This window comes from Mobula hypostoma, chromosome 11, assembly GCF_963921235.1.
Source record: "Mobula hypostoma chromosome 11, sMobHyp1.1, whole genome shotgun sequence".
Taxonomy (NCBI): domain Eukaryota; kingdom Metazoa; phylum Chordata; class Chondrichthyes; order Myliobatiformes; family Myliobatidae; genus Mobula; species Mobula hypostoma.
In genome coordinates, this window is record NC_086107.1 from 69,210,711 (window position 1) to 69,234,128 (window position 23,418).

Here is a 23,418-nt window from a genome sequence, read left to right on the forward strand (position 1 = left end):
ATGGCCATGGTAATCCTTCTTGACCATAGTGTTCTGAGTGCTGGATGCCCTCAGCACTCAATCTCAATCATTGAGTGATTTCATGTGAAGGGGACCAGATTGGTTGAAGATTGATTTCAGCAATGATGGTGACTTCAGTAGGAGGAGGAGAGGGATCTTCGGCTTAGGCTCTGAATGCTTCAGTTTTGTGGTTTCAATCGTGTGTTGTGAATCTGTTCTGGAGATCTTCCTTGTTCTTGGAACATCTTCCCTCTATGAATAACGTTGTTCCCTACCAATCACAACCAGCAGCAGGGCTGAGGAACACAAACCTCATCAGTTTGGTTTGGTGATCATCCTCAAGAGAAAATCTGCGGATGCTGGAAATCAAAGCAACCCGCACAAAATGCTGGAGCAACGCTGCAGGCTAGGCAGCATCCATGGAAAAGAGTAAACAGTCAACGTTTCGGGCCGAGACCCTTCATCAAGACTGGAAAGAAAGAGATTAGAAGTTAGGGGGAATCTGATAGGAGAGGATGGAAGGACGTGGAAGAAAGGGAAGGGAGAGGAGGATGAGAGGGAAGTGGTAGGCAGGTAAAGAGAAGGAGGGATACAGGAATAGGGAATGGTGAAGCGGGGGAGGGGGTGGTGGAGGAGGGTGTCAATTACCGGAAGTTCAAGAAATCGATGTTCATACCATCAGGTTGGAGGCTACCCAGATGGAATACAAGGTGTTGCTCTTTGAACCTGAGTGTGGCCTCATTGCACAGTAGAGGAGGTCATGGACTGACATGTTGGAAGGGGAACGGGGGGAGAATTAAAATGGGTGGCCATCGGGAGATCCCACTTTTTCTCGCGGGTGGAGCATAGGTGCTCAGCGAAGCGGTCTCCCAATCTGCGTTGGGTCTCCCCGATGTACAGGAGGCCACAGTAGATAACCCCAACAGACTTCACAGGTGAAGTGTTGCCTCGCCTGGAAGGACTGTGTAGGGCCCTGAATGTTAGTAAAGAAGGAGGTGTAGGGGCAGGTGTAGCACTTGTTCTGCTTGCAAGGATAAGTGCCAGGAGGGAGATCAGTGGGGAGGGATGAATGGACAAGGGAGTCGCGTAGGGAGCAATCCCTAGTGAAAGCGGAAAGTGGGGGAGGGAAAGATGCGCTTGGTAGTGGGATCCTGTTGGAGATGGCAGAAATTACAGAGAATTACTTGCTGGATGCAGAGGCTGGTGTGGTGGTAGGTGAGGACAAGAGGAACCCTATCCCTGGTAGGGTGGTGGGAGGATGGGGTGAGGGCAGACATGCGTGAAATGGAAGAGATGCGGGAGGTAGAGGAAGAAATGCCAGTTTCTTTGAAAAAGGATGACATCTCATTAGCTCTAGAATGAAAAGCCTCCTCCTGAGAGCAGATGTGGTGGCAACAGAGGAGGTGAGAGAAGGGGATGGCATTTTTACAAGTGGCATGACGGGAAGAGCTATAGTCCAGGTAGCTTTGAGAATCAGTGGGTTTATAAAAGATATCAGTGGATAAGCTGTCTCAAGAGATAGAGACAGAGAGATCGAGGAAAAGGGGGGAGGTGTTGGAAATGGACCAGGTAAGTTTGAGGGCAGAGTGGAAGTTGGAAGCAAAGTTGATAAAGGCGATGAGCTTGGCATGGGTGCAGGAAGCAGCACCAATGCAGCTGTCGAAATAGAGTAGAAAAATCGGGGAGTGATATTGGTGTAGACTTGGAACATGGACTGTTCCACGTAGCCGACAAAACCTAGCTCTGTCCATTCACCATTCTCTTAGCCCTGTGTTGTAGCTTTAGCAGGCTGATCAAAGACTATTGAATGGACTTGTGCAATAATGATGAACTCTTGGTGTCAGTTTATTTCATCGGGGTCTTTGCACGTTTTTCTCTGTAACTGTAACACTATATTCTGCTTTGTTATTGCTTTTCCCTTCTACTTCCTCGATGTGTTTATGTTGTGAAATGGTTTGTATGGATGGCATGGAAACCAAGTTTGTCATGTGACAACAATACATCGATTCCCATTATTAGGTATGCTTGGTTCTGTCCTCAGCCGCCTTCCTGCACTCTACTGACACCTGATCCTCGACCTTGACATGCAGCAATAGAATGATATGGTACAGGAACAGGCCCTTCAGCCCCACATCGCCATGCCAGCCATCTGGTACATAATCGTATTAATCTCATTAACGAACATTTGGCTCATAGCCTTCACTGCCTTGATGACTTAAGTCTTTATCTCAATACTTCTTAAGTATTCTGGAAGTTTCTGTCCCCACCATCCATCAAGTCAGTACGTTCTAGATTCCAAAGTTCAAAGTGCATTTATTATCAAAGTATATATACTTTATACAACCTTGAGATTCGTCTCCTTACAGGCAGCCACGAAACAAAGAAACCCAATAGAACGCATTAAAAAAGAAGACCACTGCACACTCAATGTGCAGGAAAGAAAACAAATTGTTCAAACAGTAAAAGTAAATAAATGACATTCAGAAGTGAAATGCGCAAAGGTGAGTTCGCAGCCACAAAGCCGGTCATCACTGCAGCCCGTTAGTTGTAGGCCACTGCCTCAGTTCAGCACAGAGCAGCAAGCTGAACACTGCCTCGTCCCCCTCCTCCAGCCTCAACACCCTAACTTTTCCATCTGGCCCAGTGCTTAAATCAGCCAAACAGTGCGTCATACCACCCCCAGGCCCTGCTGCTTCGAACACCCTCGGGCCCTGCAGCTTCGAACGCCCTCGGGCCCTGACGCTTCGAAAACCCTCGGGCCCTGCTGCTTTGAACACCCTCAGGCCCTGCCGCTTTGAACGCCCTTGGGCCCTGACGCTTCGAAAACCCTCAGGCCCTGCTGCTTCAAACACCCTCGGGCCCTGCTGCTTCGAACACCCTCGGGCCCTGCCGCTTCGAAAACCCTTGGGCCCTGCTGCTTCGAACGCCCTCGGGCCCTGCCACTTCGAATGCCCTCGGGCCCTGCCGCTTCGAAAACCCTCGGGCCCTGGCACTTCGATGCACCCTCGGGCCCTGCTGCTTTGATACACTCTCGGGCCCTGGCGCTTCGAAACACCCTCGGGCCCTGGCGCTTCAAACACCCTCGGGCCCTGGTACTTCGATACACCCTGAGGCCAGGCCCCGCCATCTTGACTTGGCTCATACCTGACCTTTCCAATCTGGCCTAGGGCTTAAATAGGTCAAACATCAACTTGCTCCAATTTCTCAGGCCCGGGCCCTGCTGCCTCGGTTCTGCTGCTTTGAATCGGCTGCAAGTCCGCTCCAGCAATGGCTAAACATTGGGTCATTCCTTGCCCTTGGGCTAGACCCTGCTGCCTCGATTCGGCCCAAATACACCATGCCACAACCGACCTGCACCTTCAGAACTTCAGTTAACACCACAAATATTCCAGGATATACAAGCAGTTCAAAAGTTCAACTCTAATAGGGAAGTTACAGGCTATTGATTTCAGTGATAGTTTTTGAGAAAAAGTGTGATCAATAAAGTAATTAGTAGTTTGTTTGCTGCCAGCAAGTTGTTGCTGCGCTTCACCAGTGCTATTTTAACTGATTCCCTCTGGTCAACGAAGTATCCTGTTAAACCAAAGTCTTCTAGCTCTAGACAATTGTTTGATTGTTTTATGGGCACAAGTTTCCTATAATTCACTGTATCTTTGTCCTCATGATTTTGTACACATTTATCCGATTTCCGCACCCCCCCCCCCCCACAACCTTGACACATCTGCGCTGAGGAAGGCAGTCCCAGTCTGTCCAGTCTCCCCTCACAAGTGAAGTGCTCTGAGCCAGGGCAACGTCAGAGTGAAATGCACAAAATGCTGGAGGAACTCAGCAGGGTAGGCAGCATCTCTGGAGGTATCCCTCCTGCTTTTTGTGTGCTTCTCCAGATGCCAGCACCTGCAGTCCCTTGTGTCAACATCTAGTCAACCCGCTCCACTGTAATCGTATCCTTAGTATAATGATGTAGTGAGGGGTATGGCATTGAGGTTACATATTGACATATTGTGGTGGTGGTCTATAATGCCTCATGGATGCCCAGTTTTGAGCTTCTGGATCTAATCCATCACAATCCTGGTGCCACAGCCCGGAGTGGAGGATGTCCATGGTGTAAGGATGTGCACTATTGAGGCTTGCCTAATTTTGGAATGACAGACAAGTTATGGTTCAGGAGTTGGTGGCTTTGTATCTGTTTACTGAGCGGAAAATGTGTTGAAGAAGAAAATAATAGCAACTCGACAGCACTCAACAACAATCATTGGTGCTTTCGCGCCATCTGCTGTTTGAAATGAATGTTGCTTGTTTTGTTAGAAATAAGAGATTTAATATTGATGTACTTAACTGCTTGAGTTCAATATTCTCACACCACTTCTCAATCCCTCCAAGCCCTGCTTGTCTTGTGACCTCCTCTAGGCCTAATATTGGCCTCTTGCCCATCCTGTGCACCTAACTGCTTCAGCCGTCTTGGTCTACTCTGATAATCTGGAAATTGGGTGTTCAGAAGTTCCGATGGTCTGGAATGGGAGTTGGGAGTCTGGAGTGAGGCCTGGGGCTTGGTCTGGGCAGTGGGTCTGCCTGGTGTGGGGCCTGAGTTAAAGTAGGGTCTGGAATGGGAGTGGGAGTATGTTTCCCCCTCCTTTTAAACTCATGGAAACTTTAATTTAGATTGAGTAGCATGTTAAAAAAAGGTGAAGTAACAGTGTGTCAAAAATTAATAGGAGTAATAAAAACACCAATAATAATAATAATCTGTAAAACACATTTGTCCATATCAGCAAAAGTCCTGAAGTTGCCAGACAATCAGGGTTTTACTCCAGTACTTTGAACATATTTGCCTCTTGCCCTCTCCTACTTTGTCACTCCTCATTATCTACCCCAATGATCAAGCTGCCATTTGCCACCCCTACTGCCTTGTCTTCAGACTTGATGATGATAATCTTTGCTGCTGCCACCCAGCCTGGGATATTTTACTCCATCCTCAATGCTCTCCAGATGAGAGATGTTGTTGCCATATGAGTGAACTTGCTGAAGGAATAATGGCAGCATGGTGACCTATCCATAGGAATCCCTCCTCCCACCCCCGATGGTGACTTGTTTTTTGGGATCCCCTCCGCCTGTCCAAGATGGTGACCAATCCATCGGAATCCTCTCCTCCTCTCCCACATGGTGACGTCTCCCCATCTCCGTGAAGTGCGTCCAGTGTTTGTGCATGAGGGATTTCCAGTAGTAGATATGTCACTGCAGCGAGGGAGATGGGGATCTCTTGCAGAGCATGTTTCAATGAGGGACCTCCTGAAAGGAGAAGGGGCACTAAGGGACCTCCTGCCTGTGGAGGAAGTTGCACAGAGAAACCTATTACCTGGGACACAATACTGAGGAACCTCTTGCAGCGGAGGAGATGTTACTGAGTGATCTTTTGTAATGGAGGGGGTCTCACTGAAGGATCTCCTGCCGCATGTGTGTGTATCACTGTAATCTCCTGCAGACTGAGGGATCTCCCATCTGGGGTGCACCTTCATGTGGTGTGGAGGAGTGTGCTGCATGGTGTGCTCTCTCGCGGTATACCTGCGTGTGGTGTGGAGGGGTGTGCTCTCCTGTGATAGTCATGGGAGATTTCAACGTGCAGGTTGATTGGGAAAATCAGGTTGGAATTGGATCTCAAGAGAGTGAGTTTGTTGAATGCCTTCGAGATAGCTTTTAGGAGCAACACACATAAAAGTTGCTGGTGAACGCAGCAGGCCAGGCAGCATCTCTAGGAAGAGATACAGTCGACGTTTCGGGCCGAAACCCTTCGTCAGGACTAACTGAAAGAAGAGATAGTAAGAGATTTGGAAGTGGGAGGGGGAGGGGGAAATCCAAAATGATAGGAGAAGACAGGAGGGGGAGGGATGGAGCCAAGAGCTGGACAGGTGATTGGCAAAAGGGATACGAAAGGATCATGGGACAGGAGGCCCAGGGAGAAAGACGGGGGGGGGAACCAGAGGATGGGCAAGGGGTATAGTCAGAGGGACAGAGGGAGAAAAAGGAGAGAGAGAAAAAGAATGTGTGTATATAAATGAATAAATAACGGATGGGGTACGAGGGGGAGGTGGGGCATTAGCGGAAGTTTGAGAAGTCAATGTTCATGCCATCAGGTTGGAGGCTACCCAAACGGAATATAAGGTGTTGTTCCTCCAACCTGAGTGTGGCTTCATCTTTACAGTAGAGGAGGCTGTGGATAGACATATCAGAATGGGAATGGGATGCGGAATTAAAATGTGTGGCCACTGGGAGATCCTGCTTTCTCTGGCGGACAGAGCATAGGTGTTCAGCAAAACGATCTCCCAGTCTGCGTCAGGTCTCGCCAATATATAGAAGGCCACATCGGGAGCATCGGACGCAGTATACCACCCCAGTCGATTCACAGGTGAAGTGTTGCCTCACCTGGAAGGACTGTCTGGGGCCCTGAATGGTGGTGAGGGAGGAAGTGTAAGGGCATGTGTAGCACTTGTTCCGCTTACAAGGATAAGTGCCAGGAGGGAGATCAGTGGGGAGGGATGGGGGGGACGAATGGACAAGGGAGTTGTGTAGGGAGCGATCCCTGCGGAAAGCAGAGAGAGTGGGGGAGGGAAAGGTGCTTAGTGGTGGGATCCCGTTGGAGGTGGCGGAAGTTACGGAGAATTATATGTTGGACCCGGAGGCTGGTGGGGTGGTTGGTAAGGACAAGGGGAACCCTATTCCTAGTGGGGTGGCAGGAGGATGGAGTGAGAGCAGATGTGCGTGAAATGGGAGAGATACGTTTGAGAGCAGAGTTGATGGTGGAGGAGTTTGTTGTTGAGGCTACTAGGGGATCATCTATACTGGATTGAGTGTTATGTAATGAACCGGAGGTGATTAAGGAGCTTAAGGTAAAAGAACTCTTAGGAGGCAATGATCACGATATGATTGAGTTCAACTTGAAATTTGATAGGGAGAAGGTAAAGCCTAATATAGCAGCATTTCAGTGGACTAAAAGAAATTATAGTGGTATGAGAGAGGAGATGGCTAAAGTAAATTGGAAGGAGATGCTGACAGGGATGACCGTAGAGCAGCAATGGTGTGAGTTTCTGGGAAAAATGAGGAAGGTGCAGGATAGATGTGTTCCAAAAATGAAGAAATACTCAAACGACAAAATAGTACAACTATGGCTGACAAGGGAAATCAAAGCTAATGCAAAGACAAAAGAGATGGCATACAACATAACAAAAAATAGGTGGAAGACAGAGGATTGGGAAGCTTTTAAAACCCTATAGAGAGCTACTAAAAGAATCTTTGGGGGGGAAGAGATGAAATATGAAAGCAAGCTAGCAAACATGGTGCCAAAGAAATGGAAAATTGCAAATGTCACTCCACTCTTTAAGAACGGAGGAAGGCAGCAGAAAGGAGGTTATAGACCAGTTAGCCTGACCTCAGTGGTTGGGAAGATGTTGGAATGAATTGTTAAGTGTGAGGTTATGGAGTACTTGGTGACATAACACAAGTCAGCACAAAGTCAGCACGGTTATCTGAAGGGAAAATCTTGCCTGACAAATCTGTTGGAATTCCTAGAAGAGATTATAAGTAGAATAGATAAAGGGGATGTAGTAAATGTTGTATATTTGGACTTTCAGAAGGCCTTTGAGAAGGTGCCACACATGAGGCTACTTGCCAAGCTAAAAGCCCATGGTAATACAGGAAAGTTGCTGGCATGGTTAAAGCACTGGCTGATTGCTAGGAGGCAGTGAGTGGGAATAAAAGGATCCTCCTCTGGTTGGCTGCCAGTGAGTAGTGGTGTCCGCAGGGGTCGGTGTTGGAGCCTCTTCTCTTTATACTGTATATCAATGATCTAGAGGATGGAACAGATGGCTTTATTGCCAAGTTTGCAGATGATATGAAGATTGGTAGAGGGTGGGTAGTGTTGAGGAAAAAGGTAGGCTGCAGAAGGACTTTGACAGATTAGGAGGGTGGGCAAGAGAGTAGCAAATGAAAAACAATGTTGGAAAATGCATGATCGTGCACTTTAAGTAGAAATAAATGTGCAGACTATTTTCTAAACTGGGAGAAAATCCAAAACTATGTGATGCAAAGGGACTTGGGAGTCCTTATACAGAACACCCAAAAGGTTAACTTGCAGGTAGAACTGGTGGTGAGGAAGGCAAATGCAGTGTTAGCATTCATTTCATGAAGTCTAGGATAGAAGAGCAGGGATGTGATGCTGAGGTTTTATAAGGCACTAATAATGCCTCACATTGAGTATTGCGAGCAGTTTTGGGCTCCTCATCTAAGAAAAGATGTGCTAGCATTGGAGGAGATTCACGAGAATGATTCCGGGAATGAAAGGATTATTATACAAGGAATGTTTGATAGTTTGGGTCTGTACTCACTGGAATTTAGAAGGATGAGGGGAGATGTAATTGAAACCTTTGGAATGTTGAAAGGCCTAGACAGAGCAGATGTGGAAAGGATGTTTCCCATGGTGGGGAATTGGAGAAAAAGAGGACACAGCCTCAGGATAGAGAAGTGTCCATTTAAAACAAAGATGTGGAGAAATTTCTTTAGCCAGACGGTGGTGAATTTGTGGAATTTATTACCACAGGCAGCTGTGAAGGCTAAGTTGTTGGTTGTATTTAAGGCAGTGGTTCTTGATTAGACACAACATCAAAAGTTACGGGGAGAAGGCTGGGGAATGGGGCTGAGGAGGGGTAAAATGGATCAGCCATGATTGAATGGCAGAGCAGACGCAGATGGCTTAATTTGGGTCCTATGTTTTATGGTCTTGTACCTGCGTGTGGTGTGGAGGGGTGTGTTTTTCTGGAATATACCTGTGTATGGTGTTGTGGGTTGTACTTTCCTGCTGTAGTGTGGAGGGGCGTGCTGTCCTGGGGTATACCTGTGGGTGGTGTTGTGGGGTGTGTTCCCTTATGGTATACCTACATGTGGTGTGGAGGAATGGACTTTCTTGGGGTATACCTGTGTGTGGTGTTGTGGGGCTAGGCTGCCCGGTGTGCTTTCCTGGGGTATACCTGTTGTAGTGTTGTGGGGCTAGGCTGCCTGGTGTGCTCTCCTGGGGTATACCTGTCGGTGGTGTGGTGGGGCTAGGCTGCCCGGTGGGCTCTCCTGGGGTATACCTTCTGCTCAAGTTGTACTATCTTGTGTTCCAGGTTCTCCATGCTGAGCCTGGAGTTTGATTACATGTGTCAGTACGATTACGTGGAGGTCCGTGATGGTGATAATGTCGATTCCAGAGTCATCGGCAAGTTCTGCGGGAACGAGCGTCCTCCTCCCATTCGGACCACTGGAAACCTGTTACACGTTCTGTTTGTATCTGATGGCTATAAAAGCTTTGACGGATTTTATGCCACATTTGAGGAGGTTGACGGTACGTAGACCTGGTTCCAAGTCATTTTCCACCACTTCTTCACTCCTGGTTCCTGGTTCATTCACTGACTGTCCTCTTGCTTCATCCCTCAGTAGCCTCCTCATCTTGACTTGCCTCTCCTTTCAATGCTTTCCACCTTCGCGACCTTCCACTCCTGGCTATACATCTCCCACCTGGCCCCTCCCTTGGCCTCCCTCGCTCACCTTTCCTGTCTCTCCGCCTCCCTACCCTTCCAAAGCCAGGATGGTGGACCCCTATGCTGGAGTCTGCATCGGGACCCCTGACCCCCACTATCTCTTGTTGCTTCCAGAGGTCCCAGGGTGATGGGTGGGCTTCTTCAGGCTTACTGTAAGGGCTGTAAGCATTGCTTGTAGGAAGAGCATTGCATTTGGTCAGACGTTCGACCAGCAATTTGGGTGACTCCTAACCGTTCTTTGAAATTCTCAGCAACCCACTCCCTTATACATAAAACAACAATAGAATAAAACTGGGTGGGCCATCTTGCATTCATCTAGGTACCAAAGATAGACTTGGCAAAGCCACTCCTGGTTCTGTTGGCCTTGTAAAGTCCTTCTCAAAAACACCTGTAGCTGAAGAGGGAGATGTTCTCTAAATCATGCCACCAATTGCCTGTCATAGCTACATTAATGATTTTCAGGAAACTCTTCCATCTCTGGCTATGTCTTTTATCAGTGGCAGGACAGGCCCATCCAAGGTGGCAGCACTGAGGGTATCCAGATGGGAGGGTACTTTGAGAGTCGTCAATGTTGTCTCTGGATCCCATGAGATCCCATAGCTTCAGGTCAAATGTGGGTAAGGAAACCTCTTCCAGACTGCAAGCTATTGTTCTCCCTCAGCTGACAGATCAGTGCTCCTCCGTATTGGACAAGACGGGAAAGAAGCACCAAGGGTAGTAAGGGTACAGTTGTACTCTCAGTGTGGACTTCAGTGTCCATCACCAAGAGTAATTTGATGGAACCATTGCTGACTGATCTGGCCAAGTTCTGAAGGACACAGCTGTCAAATTTCAGCTAATGAGTTAATCAAAGTGTTGGTATTGGTTTATTATTGTCTCATGTACCAATACAGTGAAAAGCCTATCTTGTATACTGTTTACACAGATCAAATCATCTCACAGTGCATTGAGCTAGAATAAGGTAAAGGAATAACTATAAGCTGGCTGGTGGTGCAGCGGCATCCACACCGAACTTCAGGGTGAGTGGCTCTGGGTTCAAATCTGCTTGGCTCCTCGCATGCTTTCCATCTGTGATGGGTTGAGGCTTGAGCGTCGAGCTAGCAATTTGTCCTCGTAAAATGGACTAACGCTAAAGAAACGGCAAGGTTGCCACACGATGCGCCAGTGAGGTGTGGAAGGATACTGTGCAAGGTCGTAACGAGATAGATCATAGGGCAAGGTGGTAACGAGGTAGGTCCCTGGGGCAAGGTCGTAACAAGGTGGATCCCTGGGGCAAGATCATAACAAGGTAGATTGTAGGGCAAGGTCGTAACAAGGTGGATCCCTGGGGCAAGGTCTTAACGAGGTAGATCATAGGGCAAGGTTGTAATGAGGTAGGTCGTAGGGCAAGGTTGTAGCGAGGTAGATCATAGGACAAGGTCGTAGCGAGGTCGATTGTAGGGTGAAGAATCCATCTAATCGCATAAGAGATCCATTCAGGAATCTGAAACAGTGGAATAAATGCTGTCCTTGAGCTTGCTGCTATGTGCTTTCAGGTTTTTGTATCTTCTTCCAATGGAGGAGGAAAGAAGAGAGAATATTTGCGGTATGGAGGGTATTTGATAATGCTGTTGCTTAACTGAGACAGCAAAAAGTATAGAGCAAATCCATAGAGGGCCGGCTGATTCCTGTGATCTGCTGAGCTGCATTCACAACTTCGCTGTTTCTTGCGATCATTTGCAGAGCAATTACCAAGCCAAGGAATGTGTAAGGGATATGCCATGTCAACCTTGTGCTCACTGATCTCTCTGGTCATGATATTATTGGCAGAAGAGATCACCACACATTCCTTGTCAAGACAAAGTCCAATCTTAACACTGAAAAACACCCTCTGACCTGTTATGTGCTACTGTTATCATGATAAATAGAATAGAGTCCGAGACATTTTGGTGGCTTAAAGCCAGGATTCACAAGGTTGCTGTCAGCCATCATCAGAAGCAGATATGTACATCTGTCTCCTCTACGTGGTGTTACAGTCCACCCAGGCAATCATGATTGGCTGTATGAGAAATGCAAAAAGGCATGACGGGATCAATGCCTGCACAAAGTGAGGTGCCAGTCATGAGAAGCTACAACACAGGACTGCATGTGACGTAAAACAGCAGAAATGGCAGGGAACAGCCCATGCCAAGTGATCCTATAATGGATCAGGTCAACCCTCTGCAGCCCGAATGCATCTGGTCATGAATTAGTTAGCTAATGGAACAGGAGGATCCAAGAATTCACTCTCCTCGGTGATGCTGGAGCCCAGCATTTGAATACTGACAAACAGGCTGAAACATTTGAGGGACGCAAGAAATTCTGCAGATGGAAAACTTGAGCAACACACACATTCTGGCCTGTGCTCCTTTACTTTCCAGTCCTAATGAAGGATCTTGGCCCAAATTGCCTACTATTCGTTTCCCTTGAGAGATACTGCCTGACCTGCTGAGTTCCTCTAGCATTCTGTGTGTGAGGCTGAAACATTTTCAGCCAGAAATGCTGAAGACTTAACACTCCAAGACAAACTGCACCTGCAGTACAGTTACAACACTGACATCTCTTCAGCAATATGGAAAATTGCCCTGAATGTCCCATTCACTAAAAAGTAGGGCAAAGTAAACCTGACTAATTACCAACCAATCAGTCTACTCCTAGTCATCAGTGAAATGGTGCAAGATGCCAATGACTGTGCTCTCAAATGGCACTTGCTCACAGTTGCCATGTTGCGAAGACTTGGTCAAAGCATGAACTACCCAAGCAACACTTTCCAAACCCATGGCTTCTACCAGCAAAACAACAAGAGCAAATAAGTGCATGGAAAATTTACCGCCTGCACGATCCTCCCTCGATCATATCGCAGGCTGCTGCTCCTTCATTATCAGTGGGTCTAACATCCTTATCAACAGAACGTTGGGAATCCCCTTACCAGAGGTTTCAAGTCAGAGGGCCACTAACACCTTTGGTTAGGGATAAGTGTTGGGCTTTGCCAGCAATGCCCAGGTCCTGAAGAGTGAATGAAAATCATCTTTGCTATGCTGCGCTACCCACAGGTGTTGGAACAGTGGGTTTCCTTGGGGATCAAAGAGTTAATCCTCATGTGGAACTTGATGAATCCTGCTCATCTGTATTCATCAAGGAGAAGGACGTGGAAGATAGTGAGTTTGGGGAGGGGCACACTGATGCCAGTATGAAGAAATGCGTAAGGTCCGATATATCCTCAGGGCGATTGAGATCTCTCCCAGGCTGCTACGGGAAGCAAGAAGTTGGCTGGCCTCTGATGGAGAGTTTTGTATATGTTTTTCATAAACTTATATTACTTAACAAAATTCCACACATGTATTTTGAAACTGATTTGCAAATAGTATGCCAATTAATGTAATTTGTAATGTGTGGTAGTTTACAGTACTGACAGATGTGTACATCAGTACTGCTGGATCTCTTCACTTGTTTCCTGAGCTGGAGTGCTTATTTCACTGACTGACTAATTGTCAAAGAATTTACCCCTGATATATTGCACTTTACAGTAAGACAATTTTGTCGCCAAATTACTGTGAGAAACTTTACTCTGTTAGGGAACAGAAATAGAGACACGGACCTCGATATAAGGTTAACCCTTTAATACGTGGAGCCGTTGTCTTAGGACTCTGTCAATGTCAGGTTACATCTTAAATTTACGCAATAAATTATGCGCCATAGCCAACAGCTAAATGTACTTGGTAGCGATTATAAGAAGCTCTTGTTAGGTATCAGCAAGTCTATCATTGTACTTGCATAGTACACACAATTAGAATTACATGTCCACATTCAGTTCCCCTTTTAGACAGACAGGCTGTAGGTCACTTTGTTTCTCAGACAAAGGTCAGCAATACCTCATTATTGGCATGACCTGCTGTTAGCTGGCACAAACAAGACAGACTCTGTCTCTTATGCTGTCACCCTCATGACCCAAGTCTTGGGCAAAGTAAAGCTTGACAACAAAATTTAATTCAAAATTTAACTTTCTTCTTAATTTTCTTCCACATTAATACATTCAGTCAGTGTAGTGGGGTATTCAAGGCAATGAGGAAATCCAAGTTGTTTCCATCCAGAGACACAATCCTCTCAATGATCAGCTAAGAACTTCCCAACTATCCATAACTCTTGCTGAGATTGCTGTCTAAATGCCTTGTGCAAAACCCCTGCGAAATACTAGTCTCAAACCTCTCCTTTACTCGAAACTGTCTCTCCTTGCTATCGTTTAATGTGCACTAATCTTCCTGATTTATTTCTTCCAACCCTTCACTATCTTGGATACCTCAAGATGATCAGCTGGTGAGAAGTCGAAAGCTCCTTTGCTCTTTCCTTGTATTGGTGTCATGGGCTAGGAGTTTCGTGAGGCTCGTCCTGCACCCTGGTGAATGGAGCTGGGTGGAGTATGGCTGCAATCTGACTGGGGCGTTGTACCTCTGAAGAACTAAGTTGCATTTATATGGGGCAGGGCATCATAGATAATTGGTCAGTGTCAGGTTTAGTACCACTGGCATACAATGTGTCATAAAATTTGTCTCTGTTGGAACTAGGGAACCTGGCTGCCAATTTGTTCATATCAAGATCCCACAATGAGAAAGTGTCCAGGGGATCTAACTTAATGATGCTGGATCGGTACGGTGTATCACAACAACATTTCAGCATTTTAGGGGTGTCACGGTAGTGTTGCAGTTAGCGCGATGATATTACAACTCGGTGCCGGAGTTCAGAGTTCAATTCCTGCGTAGTTTGTACGTTCTCCCCGTGACCGCATGGGTTTCCTCCCACAGTCCAAAGACATGCTGGTTGGTAGGTTAATTGGTGATTGTAAATTGTCCTGTGATTAGGCCAGGGTTAAATCGGAGGGTTGCTGGGTGGCGAGGTTTGTTATGCCAGCAGGGCCCGTTCCGCACTGGATCGCTAAATAACTAAAAATAAAAAATATATCTGAGGGCAAAAAAAGCAGTTGATATTGAGAGGACTTAATAGAGCAGGCAGGATTTGAGAGTGGAACAGTACTAATGTTAGCTCAGCATGATGACCTTAAACTTGAAAAAGTTCAAAATTAAGCATGACTAGTAAAGAAAATGGATGTGTGTGTGTGTGTGTGTGTGTATAGTAATTCTGATGAAATGGGCTGCCGGCGATGGTGGTGGAGGCAGATACGATAAGGTCTTTTAAGAGACTCCTGGACAGGTACATGGAGCTCAGAAAAACAGAGGGCTATGAGTAACCCTAGGTAATTTCTAAAGTAAGTACACGTTCAGCACAGCTTTGTGGGCCGAAGGGCCTGTATTGTGCTTTAGTCTTTCTATGTTTCTATGTTTAAATGTCATCAATCTGAAATGCTAACTCTTCCACAGACGCTGTCTGATCAGCCATGTAGCCCCACTATTTTCTGTTTTGTATTTTATACTTTTATTGATGATCTAGTTCAAGACATTGGTCATGTTGGTCCCTGATCTGCCCTGACTGGATCCACGGATACTGTAGGTAATTCATGGAGACTGTGAATTAAGCATCTTCCCTTCCTGTTCTGCCAGCCTTCGCTCTCCTGTGTTAAGTTCCATCTGCTTTTATTTCATCAGCTTATGCCTGTTAGCCACTTTGTTTCCTTTTAGAATCAACTGTCTCCTAGCAGCACAACATCCGAATATTTATCTGATTTTCTATAAGTCTCTGAATTCAAAGCACTGGTGGAAGTTGGAACAGTAATGATCTCTGGTGGGCGTGGGGGAAGTTGGGAGCCTCTTTCCTCACCATTTACAGAATATGATGTTCAGAGACAGGTGAGGCAATAGAATCAATGTAAATGGTTCAGTTTTCATTCCGCGTTTAAGCAAAAACACAAGTTTTTCACAAAGCCAGTTCCAACTATTTGGAACTGATACTGCCCATCCCCTTTCCTCACACCCTCCATCCCAGTCCTACTCTGCCTCACCTCTGCCCCTTTCCCCAACCCCCATCTATTCCACACTGAGACATTGAACCTGAGCCGACAGGTCTGGAGCTGATCACCCATCCTCCATCCATTGCCACACTCACAACTCGGGGAGAGATGAGGCCAATTTTGCCAGCATAACCACCCAGCCCTGCCCAGCAATGCATTTTAGCCCTATCTTACACTTGTTGGATTTACTCTAGTCAAATCAGAACACAGAAAGGGCACAAAAATCTGACATTCACAGCGATTGCGCAACCACCAACTGCGACGCCAGCCTTGAACTCCAGGCCGGGTCTTTATGTGCTGCTGTTGTGACTCCCGTCTCCCCTTCCCCCACCACCACTCCGCAGCCCCGTCTTCCTCAGATCCCACCGTCAACTCCTGGGCCCTCAGAGGCTCCATCTTCCTCCCACCCCAACCCTCCCCCCTCCCCCCTCTGATCCCAGCTCTCATCCGTGCCGGGTCTTTACCATCCCCTCCGACCTTCAACTGTCGGAGGCAGAACGCTTTGTTCTCAGTAAGGGCCTCACGTTTGTCCCCCTTCGCCCACACCTCAGCGAGTTCCGTGTTCGCCACGATGCGGAACTCTTCTTCCGCCGGCTCCGTCTCCGAGCCTACTTCTTCGGCAAGGACTCTTCCACCCCCACCGATGACCCCTTCTCCCGTCTTCAACCCTCCTCTTCTTCATGGACACCCCGCTCTGGTCTTCTGCCTGCTCTGGATCTCTTTATTGCCAACTGCCGACGGGACATCAACCGTCTCGACTTCACCGCACCTTGTCCCCATTCCAACCTCACTCCTTCGGAACGCTCTGCTCTCCACTCCCTCCGCACTAATCCTAACATTATTATTAAACCCGCCGATAAGGGGGGTGCTGTTGTAGTCTGGCGTACTGACCTCTACCTTGCCGAGGCACAGCGACAACTCGCGGATACCTCCTCTTATTTACCCCTCGATTGTGACCCCACTAAGGAGCACCAGGCCATTGTCTCCCACACCATCACCGACTTTATCTGCTCAGGGGATCTCCCATCCACTGCTACCAACCTTATAGCTCCCACACCCTGCACTTCCCGTTTCTACCTCCTACCCAAGATCCACAAACCTGCCTGTCCTGGCCGACCTATTGTCTCAGCTTGCTCCTGCCCCACTGAACTCATTTCTGCATACCTCGACACTGTTTTATCACCCCTTGTTCAATCCCTTCCGACCTATGTTCGTGACACTTCTCACGCTCTTAAACTTTTCGATGATTTTAAGTTCCCTTGCCCCCACCGCTTTATTTTCACCATGGATGTCCAGTCCTTATATACTTCCATCCCCCATCAGGAAGGTCTCAAAGCTCTACGCTTCTTTTTGGATTTCAGACCTAATCAGTTCCCCTTAGTCCTTATTCTTTTCAGTCTAATTAGTCCTTACTCTTAATAATTTCTCCTTTGGCTCCTCCCACTTCCTCCAAACTAAAGATGTAGCTATGGGCACCCGTATGGGTCCTAGCTATGCCTGCCTTTTTGTTGGGTTTGTGGAACAATCTATGTTCCGTGCCTATTCTGGTATCTGTCCCCCACTTTTCCTTCGCTACATCGATGACTGCATTGGCGCTGCTTCCTGCACGCATGCAGAACTCGTTGACTTTATTAACTTTGCCTCCAATTTTCACCCTGCCCTCAAGTTTACCTGGTCCATTTCCGACACCTCCCTCCCCTTTCTAGATCTTTCTGTCTCTGTCTCTGGAGACAGCTTATCCACTGATGTCTACTATAAGCCTACTGACTCTCACAGCTATCTGGACTATTCCTCTTCTCACCCTGTCTCTTGCAAAAATGCCATCCCCTTCTCGCAATTCCTCCGTCTCCGCCGCATCTGCTCTCAGGATGAGGCTTTTCATTCTAGGACGAGGGAGATGTCTTTCTTTTTTAAAGAAAGGGGCTTCCCTTCCTCCACTATCAACTCTGCTCTTAAACGCATCTCCCCATTTCACGTACATCTGCTCTCACTCCATCCTCCCACCACCCCACTAGGAATAGGGTTCCCCTGGTCCTCACCTACCACCCCACCAGCCTCCGGGTCCAACATATTATTCTCCGTAACTTCCGCCACCTCCAACGGGATCCCACCACTAAGCACATCTTTCCCTCCCCCCCCTCTGCATTCCGCAGGGATCGCTCCCTACGCGACTCCCTTGTCCATTCGTCCCCCCCCATCCCTCCCCACTGATCTCCCTCCTGGCACTTATCCGTGTAAGCGGAACAAGTGCTACACATAAAGCAAGCCTGTAACAGTTAAAGAAACACACACAAAATGCTGGAGGAACACAGCAGGCCAAGCAGCACCTATGGAAAAGAGTAAGCAGTTGACGTTTCGGGCTGAGACCTTTAATCAGGAATCTTAACAGTTAAAGAGAGCTTTTGATGTTTAAAGCTAGCCTGCACAATTAAAGCTGGCCTGAGCCCCCTAAACCTGTCACCATGAGGAACCAATTCTCCTTATTGCACCAGTGTGCTAAGAATTTAAAAACAAAGGATTGGAGGTGATCGTGGAGATGAGAGACAGGTTGTGAGTTCGTGCGTGACTACAGGTCCGAGGAGTGTGTCAGCACCACATATCCTGTGATTTTCTAAAGGCAGCCTTTGAGCACTGGCAAAGAGTTCAGAACCTCCTATTATGGTTGGCAAGAGTACCAGGGTTAGGAATTCTGACTGCGAATCCCATCTGTGGATTATCACAGCCCCTCGTTTGAACAAAAGCAACTCAGCAGAGTGTGTGCCGGAGACTGATACCTGTGCCTGTTCCTCTTGCTTTCAGCATGCTTCTCCTCTCCCTGCTTGCATGACGGGAAGTGTCTCCAGCTTGGACCAGTCAGCTATCAATGTGCCTGTCTTGCTGGGTATACTGGCAGACGGTGTGAAAACAGTGAGTATTAAAGTTTCTGCCAGTTTTAGCAAATACTGTAGGTACATCATACAGAGTCTTTCTGTATACCAGCTGCCTGATTGTATGGAAGATAGACTGTACTCCTTCTTCTGGGTTGACAGGACAACTCTCTTACTGACCCGCAGTTGCTTTTTGACACGCTGGAATTCGAATGACGTAAAGGCTGGATACTCTTAATAGATTGAGCAACCACCATGAGAAGAGAATCAAAGTTAGCCGTTTTATGTCTGTGATCTATCAGTTTCTCTCTCCAAATATGCTGCCTGTCCTGCTGAGTGCTTAAAGTGTTTTTCATTTTAGTTTGGATTTCTAGCATCTACAGCAGTTTCTCTTTACCTGCTCCATTTTATTTTGATCCTGATGAACCCGTAGGGACTGTCTGGTTGTCAGTCCTTGCTCCTGTTACACACTGGCATCAGGATAATCTGCTCAGATAAGGTGGGTGATTTGGGCAGGGAGGGGCGAGGTGGCAAAGGAAAGCCAAGCTTGGTAAATGTTAAGCTGACAAGGACTTCACAATGGCTGAGAATATCAAACAAGGTATCAGACACAGTGTTTCCTATCTGAAATGGAAAATACCCGGTGATTTCCCTGGGCCCTATGACATTGAGTCAGACAGTATGGACAGGACCTTTGGCTCATGTAGTAACTACTGACCATCCCATTTACATTAATCTTGCCCTGATCCAGTTTTATTCTCCTGTGTTCACATCAGAGTCGTAGAGCAGTGAAACGAGCTCTTTTGCCCAACTTCTCCACGCTGACCATAGCATCCTCCCTGGTAGTCCAAGTTGGCCCAGAACTGTCTAATCTCCTCCCCTCCATGTACCTATATAAATGCTTCGTAAATGTTGTAAATTGTACCTGCATCAACCACTTCCACGGCAGCTCACTCACTGCTCTCTATGTCAAGAGGTTAGCACTCAGTTCTCTTTAAAATCTGTGACCTCCAATTCTGGACACCCCAATCCTGGAGAAAAGTCTATAGCCCTCTACCTTAGCCAAACTCCCCGTGATTTAATAAACTTCCTTGAGCTCACCTCTCATTCTCCTGTACTCCAAGTAATGAAGATTCAGTGTGGCCAGGCTCTCCCTATGACTCAGGCCCCCTAGTCTGGCAGTATTATTTCAGATCTTTTCTGCACCCTCTCCAGCTTGATGATGTCTTTCTGACCAAACTACACAGCACTCCAAGCATGGCCTCACCAATAACTTATAACTTTTGTGTGATGTTCTTACTTCTAAACTCAATGCCATCACCGAGGAAGGGCGACATGTTAAACCTTCACCATCCAGTCTACTTGTGGAACTGCTTTCAGAGAGCTGTACTCGTGCTCTCAGGTCCCTCCGACAACACTTGTCAGTGGCCTGACGTTCAATGACTAGGTACTATCCTAGTTTGAACATCCAAAATGCATCACTTTTCAATTACCTGAGTTGAAATCCATTTGTCTCTTTTCAGCCCATCTCCTTACACTCTAGGTGAGGAGTAAAATCTTTGGGGATATTAATGTGAATACGACAATTTACAGTGGACAATTAACCTAACCTCCACAGTCTGTGGAATGCAAAGAAACTGGAACATTTTGAGGAAACCCATACAGTCACGGGAAAAGCATGCAAACTCAATAGAGACAGGATCTGAGGTCAAAATCAAAGCCAGTAGATGGTGCTGGCGCTCTAGGATAATGCCTGGATGGGAGGTCTTTGGTTATGGGGAGAGATTGGACAGGCTGGATTTGTTTTCCCTAGTACAAAGGAGGCTGAAACATGACTTGAAAGAAATATATAAGATTATGGGAGACATGGATAGGGTAGATAGTCAAAATCTTTTTTCCATGGTAGGGGTGATGAAAGTGAGAGGGCACAGTTTTAACGACAGAGATTAGAGTTTTTAAAGTTACCTGAGGGATAGGTTTTACACAGAGGGTGTTTGATATGTAGAATGTACAGGCAAAATCAGATTTAATAACGATATTTATGGGGTGTTTAGGCGGGCACTTGAATAAGCAGGGTGTAAAAGGACACGGTGCTGAGGTGGGACAATAGGGTTAATGTAGATGGGTTGACATGGATGTGATGGGCTGAACAGCCTGCTTCTGTGCTGTATGACTCTATGTTGGAGGCCAGGAGGGGAAGAGAAACTCAGTATTATAAGTCCAATGCCACTGTGTGTAAGGCGTGAAGTAAAGCAAAAGTCATAACGTTTGTGATTTTTTTTTATGGAAGCGAAACACTGCAATTGCTGGAAATCTGAAATAGAAACAGAAAATGCTGTTACACTTAGCAAGTCAGACAGCCTCTGTGGAGAGAGATTCCTGTTACCCGAAGTTCCATGTTCCACCCCCTCCCTATTGGAACTGTAACCAGCCATTGTGTACTTGTGGTTACAAGTCAAAACATTCTTTCTGTATCTCCCTTGCCCATCTTGTCACAGTTTTAATAATCATCCTCTACTTTTAAGCAAAAATGTTCTGAGCTGTTTGATCTTCCCTCACAGATGTAACACCTCAGTTTTGGTGTAATCCTTTTTTAATCTTTATGAATCTTCTCCAGTACTTCAATGCTCTTATTTCTGGTGTGCCAGTGGACCTAGGCATTGTAAAGGGAGCTTGACGAAGACTCTTTAGACATGTAACACAACCTCCCATTGAATTCAATTTCAGCAGAAAGGAACTGAAGAAGCTGATTTAAAATTTAATTACCTTACTAACCTACAATGCTGCATCTAATAGTAGAATAGTTATTTTCCTAGATTCCTTTCCTTTTATATATTTCTTCCCGCTACCTTGGGAGATCAGCCAACATAATCAGTCTGCCCCCCTCCCCACCTCGATCTTCTGTCCTCTCTCCCCTCCTGTCAGGCAGAAGATGCAGAATTTGAGAACATGTACCACTAGACTCAAAAGCTGCTTCTTGCGTTTGCAGCTTCTGTACCATTGTATTGAACAGCCCCTTATATGTGAAAGATGAAGTCTTGATCTCCAATCTAACTCATTGTGGTCATTGAATTTTATTTGTCTGCCTGCACTGCGCTTTCTCTTTAACTGTAACATAATGTTCTTCATTACGTTTTGTGTTTTCTACTTTGATGCAATTATATATGGAATTATTTGTCTGGGTGGCACACAAACAAAATCCTTCCACTTTATCTCAGTACATGTGACAGTAATAAACCAACAGCAATACCTTATCTTCTGAGGTATAGAGTTCCTCCTAGACTCCACCACGTGACATTTATCAACATGAACCTTCATTTGTCTCAGCGAATTAGTCTGAATGTTTCCTGATGCCTTGCGCGTGCTCCTTTTACTACCGAGTTTTTTTTTATTTCGGTTTGAATAATGGCACTGAACGTTGCAGTTGGCTTCCTACAACCAATCTTAAAGATTCACCTTTACCTCTTTATTTATCCCCCTTCATTTGGCTGAACTGTTCTTTAATCAGGCTCTTGCCCAGCACTTCACTCTGTGTTTGACATGTAACTGATAGAGCTAATCGTTACCTTTATCTGTCTGTATGTGGGCTAATTTTGGTTCTACAACAGCGAGACTTTTCAAAGGTGAATGGAGACTTCTTACTATGCATTTTCTGCAACTACCCCAGATGTTTAATGCAAGCCCCATTTGTAATGGCAAGACTCCTGATCTGAACCCAAGTAGGTCACACAGCCAGTGAAGTTCAACAACTGGTCTGGGATACCCCATTCACGAGGGTTGTTCCTCAGCACTTTGCCAGATTCACTGAGTGCCGATTGGAGGGAACTTTTGCTCTATTAGGAAAGACTCCAGAGATCTGGAACCTGGGATTTTCCCAGTGAGGGCTCCAGGAGCTGTTCAGACTTGTGGTTACAAGCACTGTGCTCCTGTTACGTATCCAATAGACTGTTAATTGTTCTTAAAAATTTGCATGATTGCAGGATTTGTTAAATGTCTGTAGTAAAGTGAGTTTATCAACTATGTGACCTGTCAGTGGTGATATGTAGGAATCCAGTGGCCCCGGTCAATGGGACGGTGGAAGGGGACGACTTCCGATTTGGCTCCCTGGTCTACTTCAGCTGTGATGCAGATTTCCACTTGATTGGAAGTAGTGTTGTCACTTGTCAACTGGATGGGAACTGGAGCACCAGCGCGCCACAATGCGGTAAGGTTCTTCAACGTGCCACGTTGCGGTAAGGTTCTTCAATACGCCATGTTGCGGTAAGGTTCTTCAACGCGCCACGTTGTGGTAAGGTTCTTCAATGCGCCGTGCATGGGGATGTAGGTTCTGCAGTTCCACGTGAGCTGAGTGGGTGGCAAATACATGTACGATTTCACCTCCAGCAGTTCAAGTGATACCTCACATTGATGGGTGTTGTTCTATAATTACTCGGACAGCTCACAGAATATTATTATCAAGTAGCTACCTCCTTTGAGAATGGTCTCAGGTTTATTGCTCTGATTAGATTGTCCCAGAGTCAAGAATCAGTTCATAGTCCATGGCCTTTAGATAACGAGCAGCTACTTGTTTGAGAATGGTCTCAGGTTTAGCAGGTCATTACCTGAAGCTTCCTGGGTCCACATTCAGTTGCTCTGATTAGATTGTCCAAGAGGAGGAATCAGTTCAGAGTCCACAAAACGGGTGGAAACAAGAGAACTGCTTTCCCTGTCCTTGATTAGACTGTAGTTTCTTCTGGAAAACACTTGGAATGGGTGGGAAGTCTGATGAGGAAAGGTTGGACGGGTTGAGAAAGTTCCCACTGGAGTTCAGAAGAATGGGGGAGATTGAAATATATAACACCCTGAAAGGGTGGCCGTGTAGAAGGTTTTCCTCTTGTGGGAGAATCCAGAACTATGGGACAGTGTTTAAAAATAAGACAGAGATAAGGTGAACATTTATCTCTCAGACCTTCCTCAGTCTTTGTAAATCTGTTTCTCAAAGGGCAGTGGGAACTGAGTCATTGAATAT

General features: G+C 46.5%; 1 protein-coding gene across 4 annotated transcripts in view; it reads left to right on the plus strand.

Moving 5' to 3' along the window:
• The window catches only part of LOC134353816 (inactive serine protease PAMR1-like), a 147,947-nt gene that overhangs the window by 65,540 nt on the left and 58,989 nt on the right, over positions 1–23,418 (plus strand). For 2 of the 4 annotated variants that reach the window (XM_063062241.1, XM_063062242.1), the window contains exons 5-7: positions 9,153–9,370; positions 18,343–18,450; positions 22,444–22,614. In XM_063062241.1, coding sequence (XP_062918311.1) covers positions 9,153–9,370; positions 18,343–18,450; positions 22,444–22,614 — 497 coding nt within the window. The remainder of the gene's footprint in view (positions 1–9,152; positions 9,371–18,342; positions 18,451–22,443; positions 22,615–23,418) is intronic. The other 2 variants (XM_063062243.1, XM_063062244.1) reach the window with 2 other exon arrangements.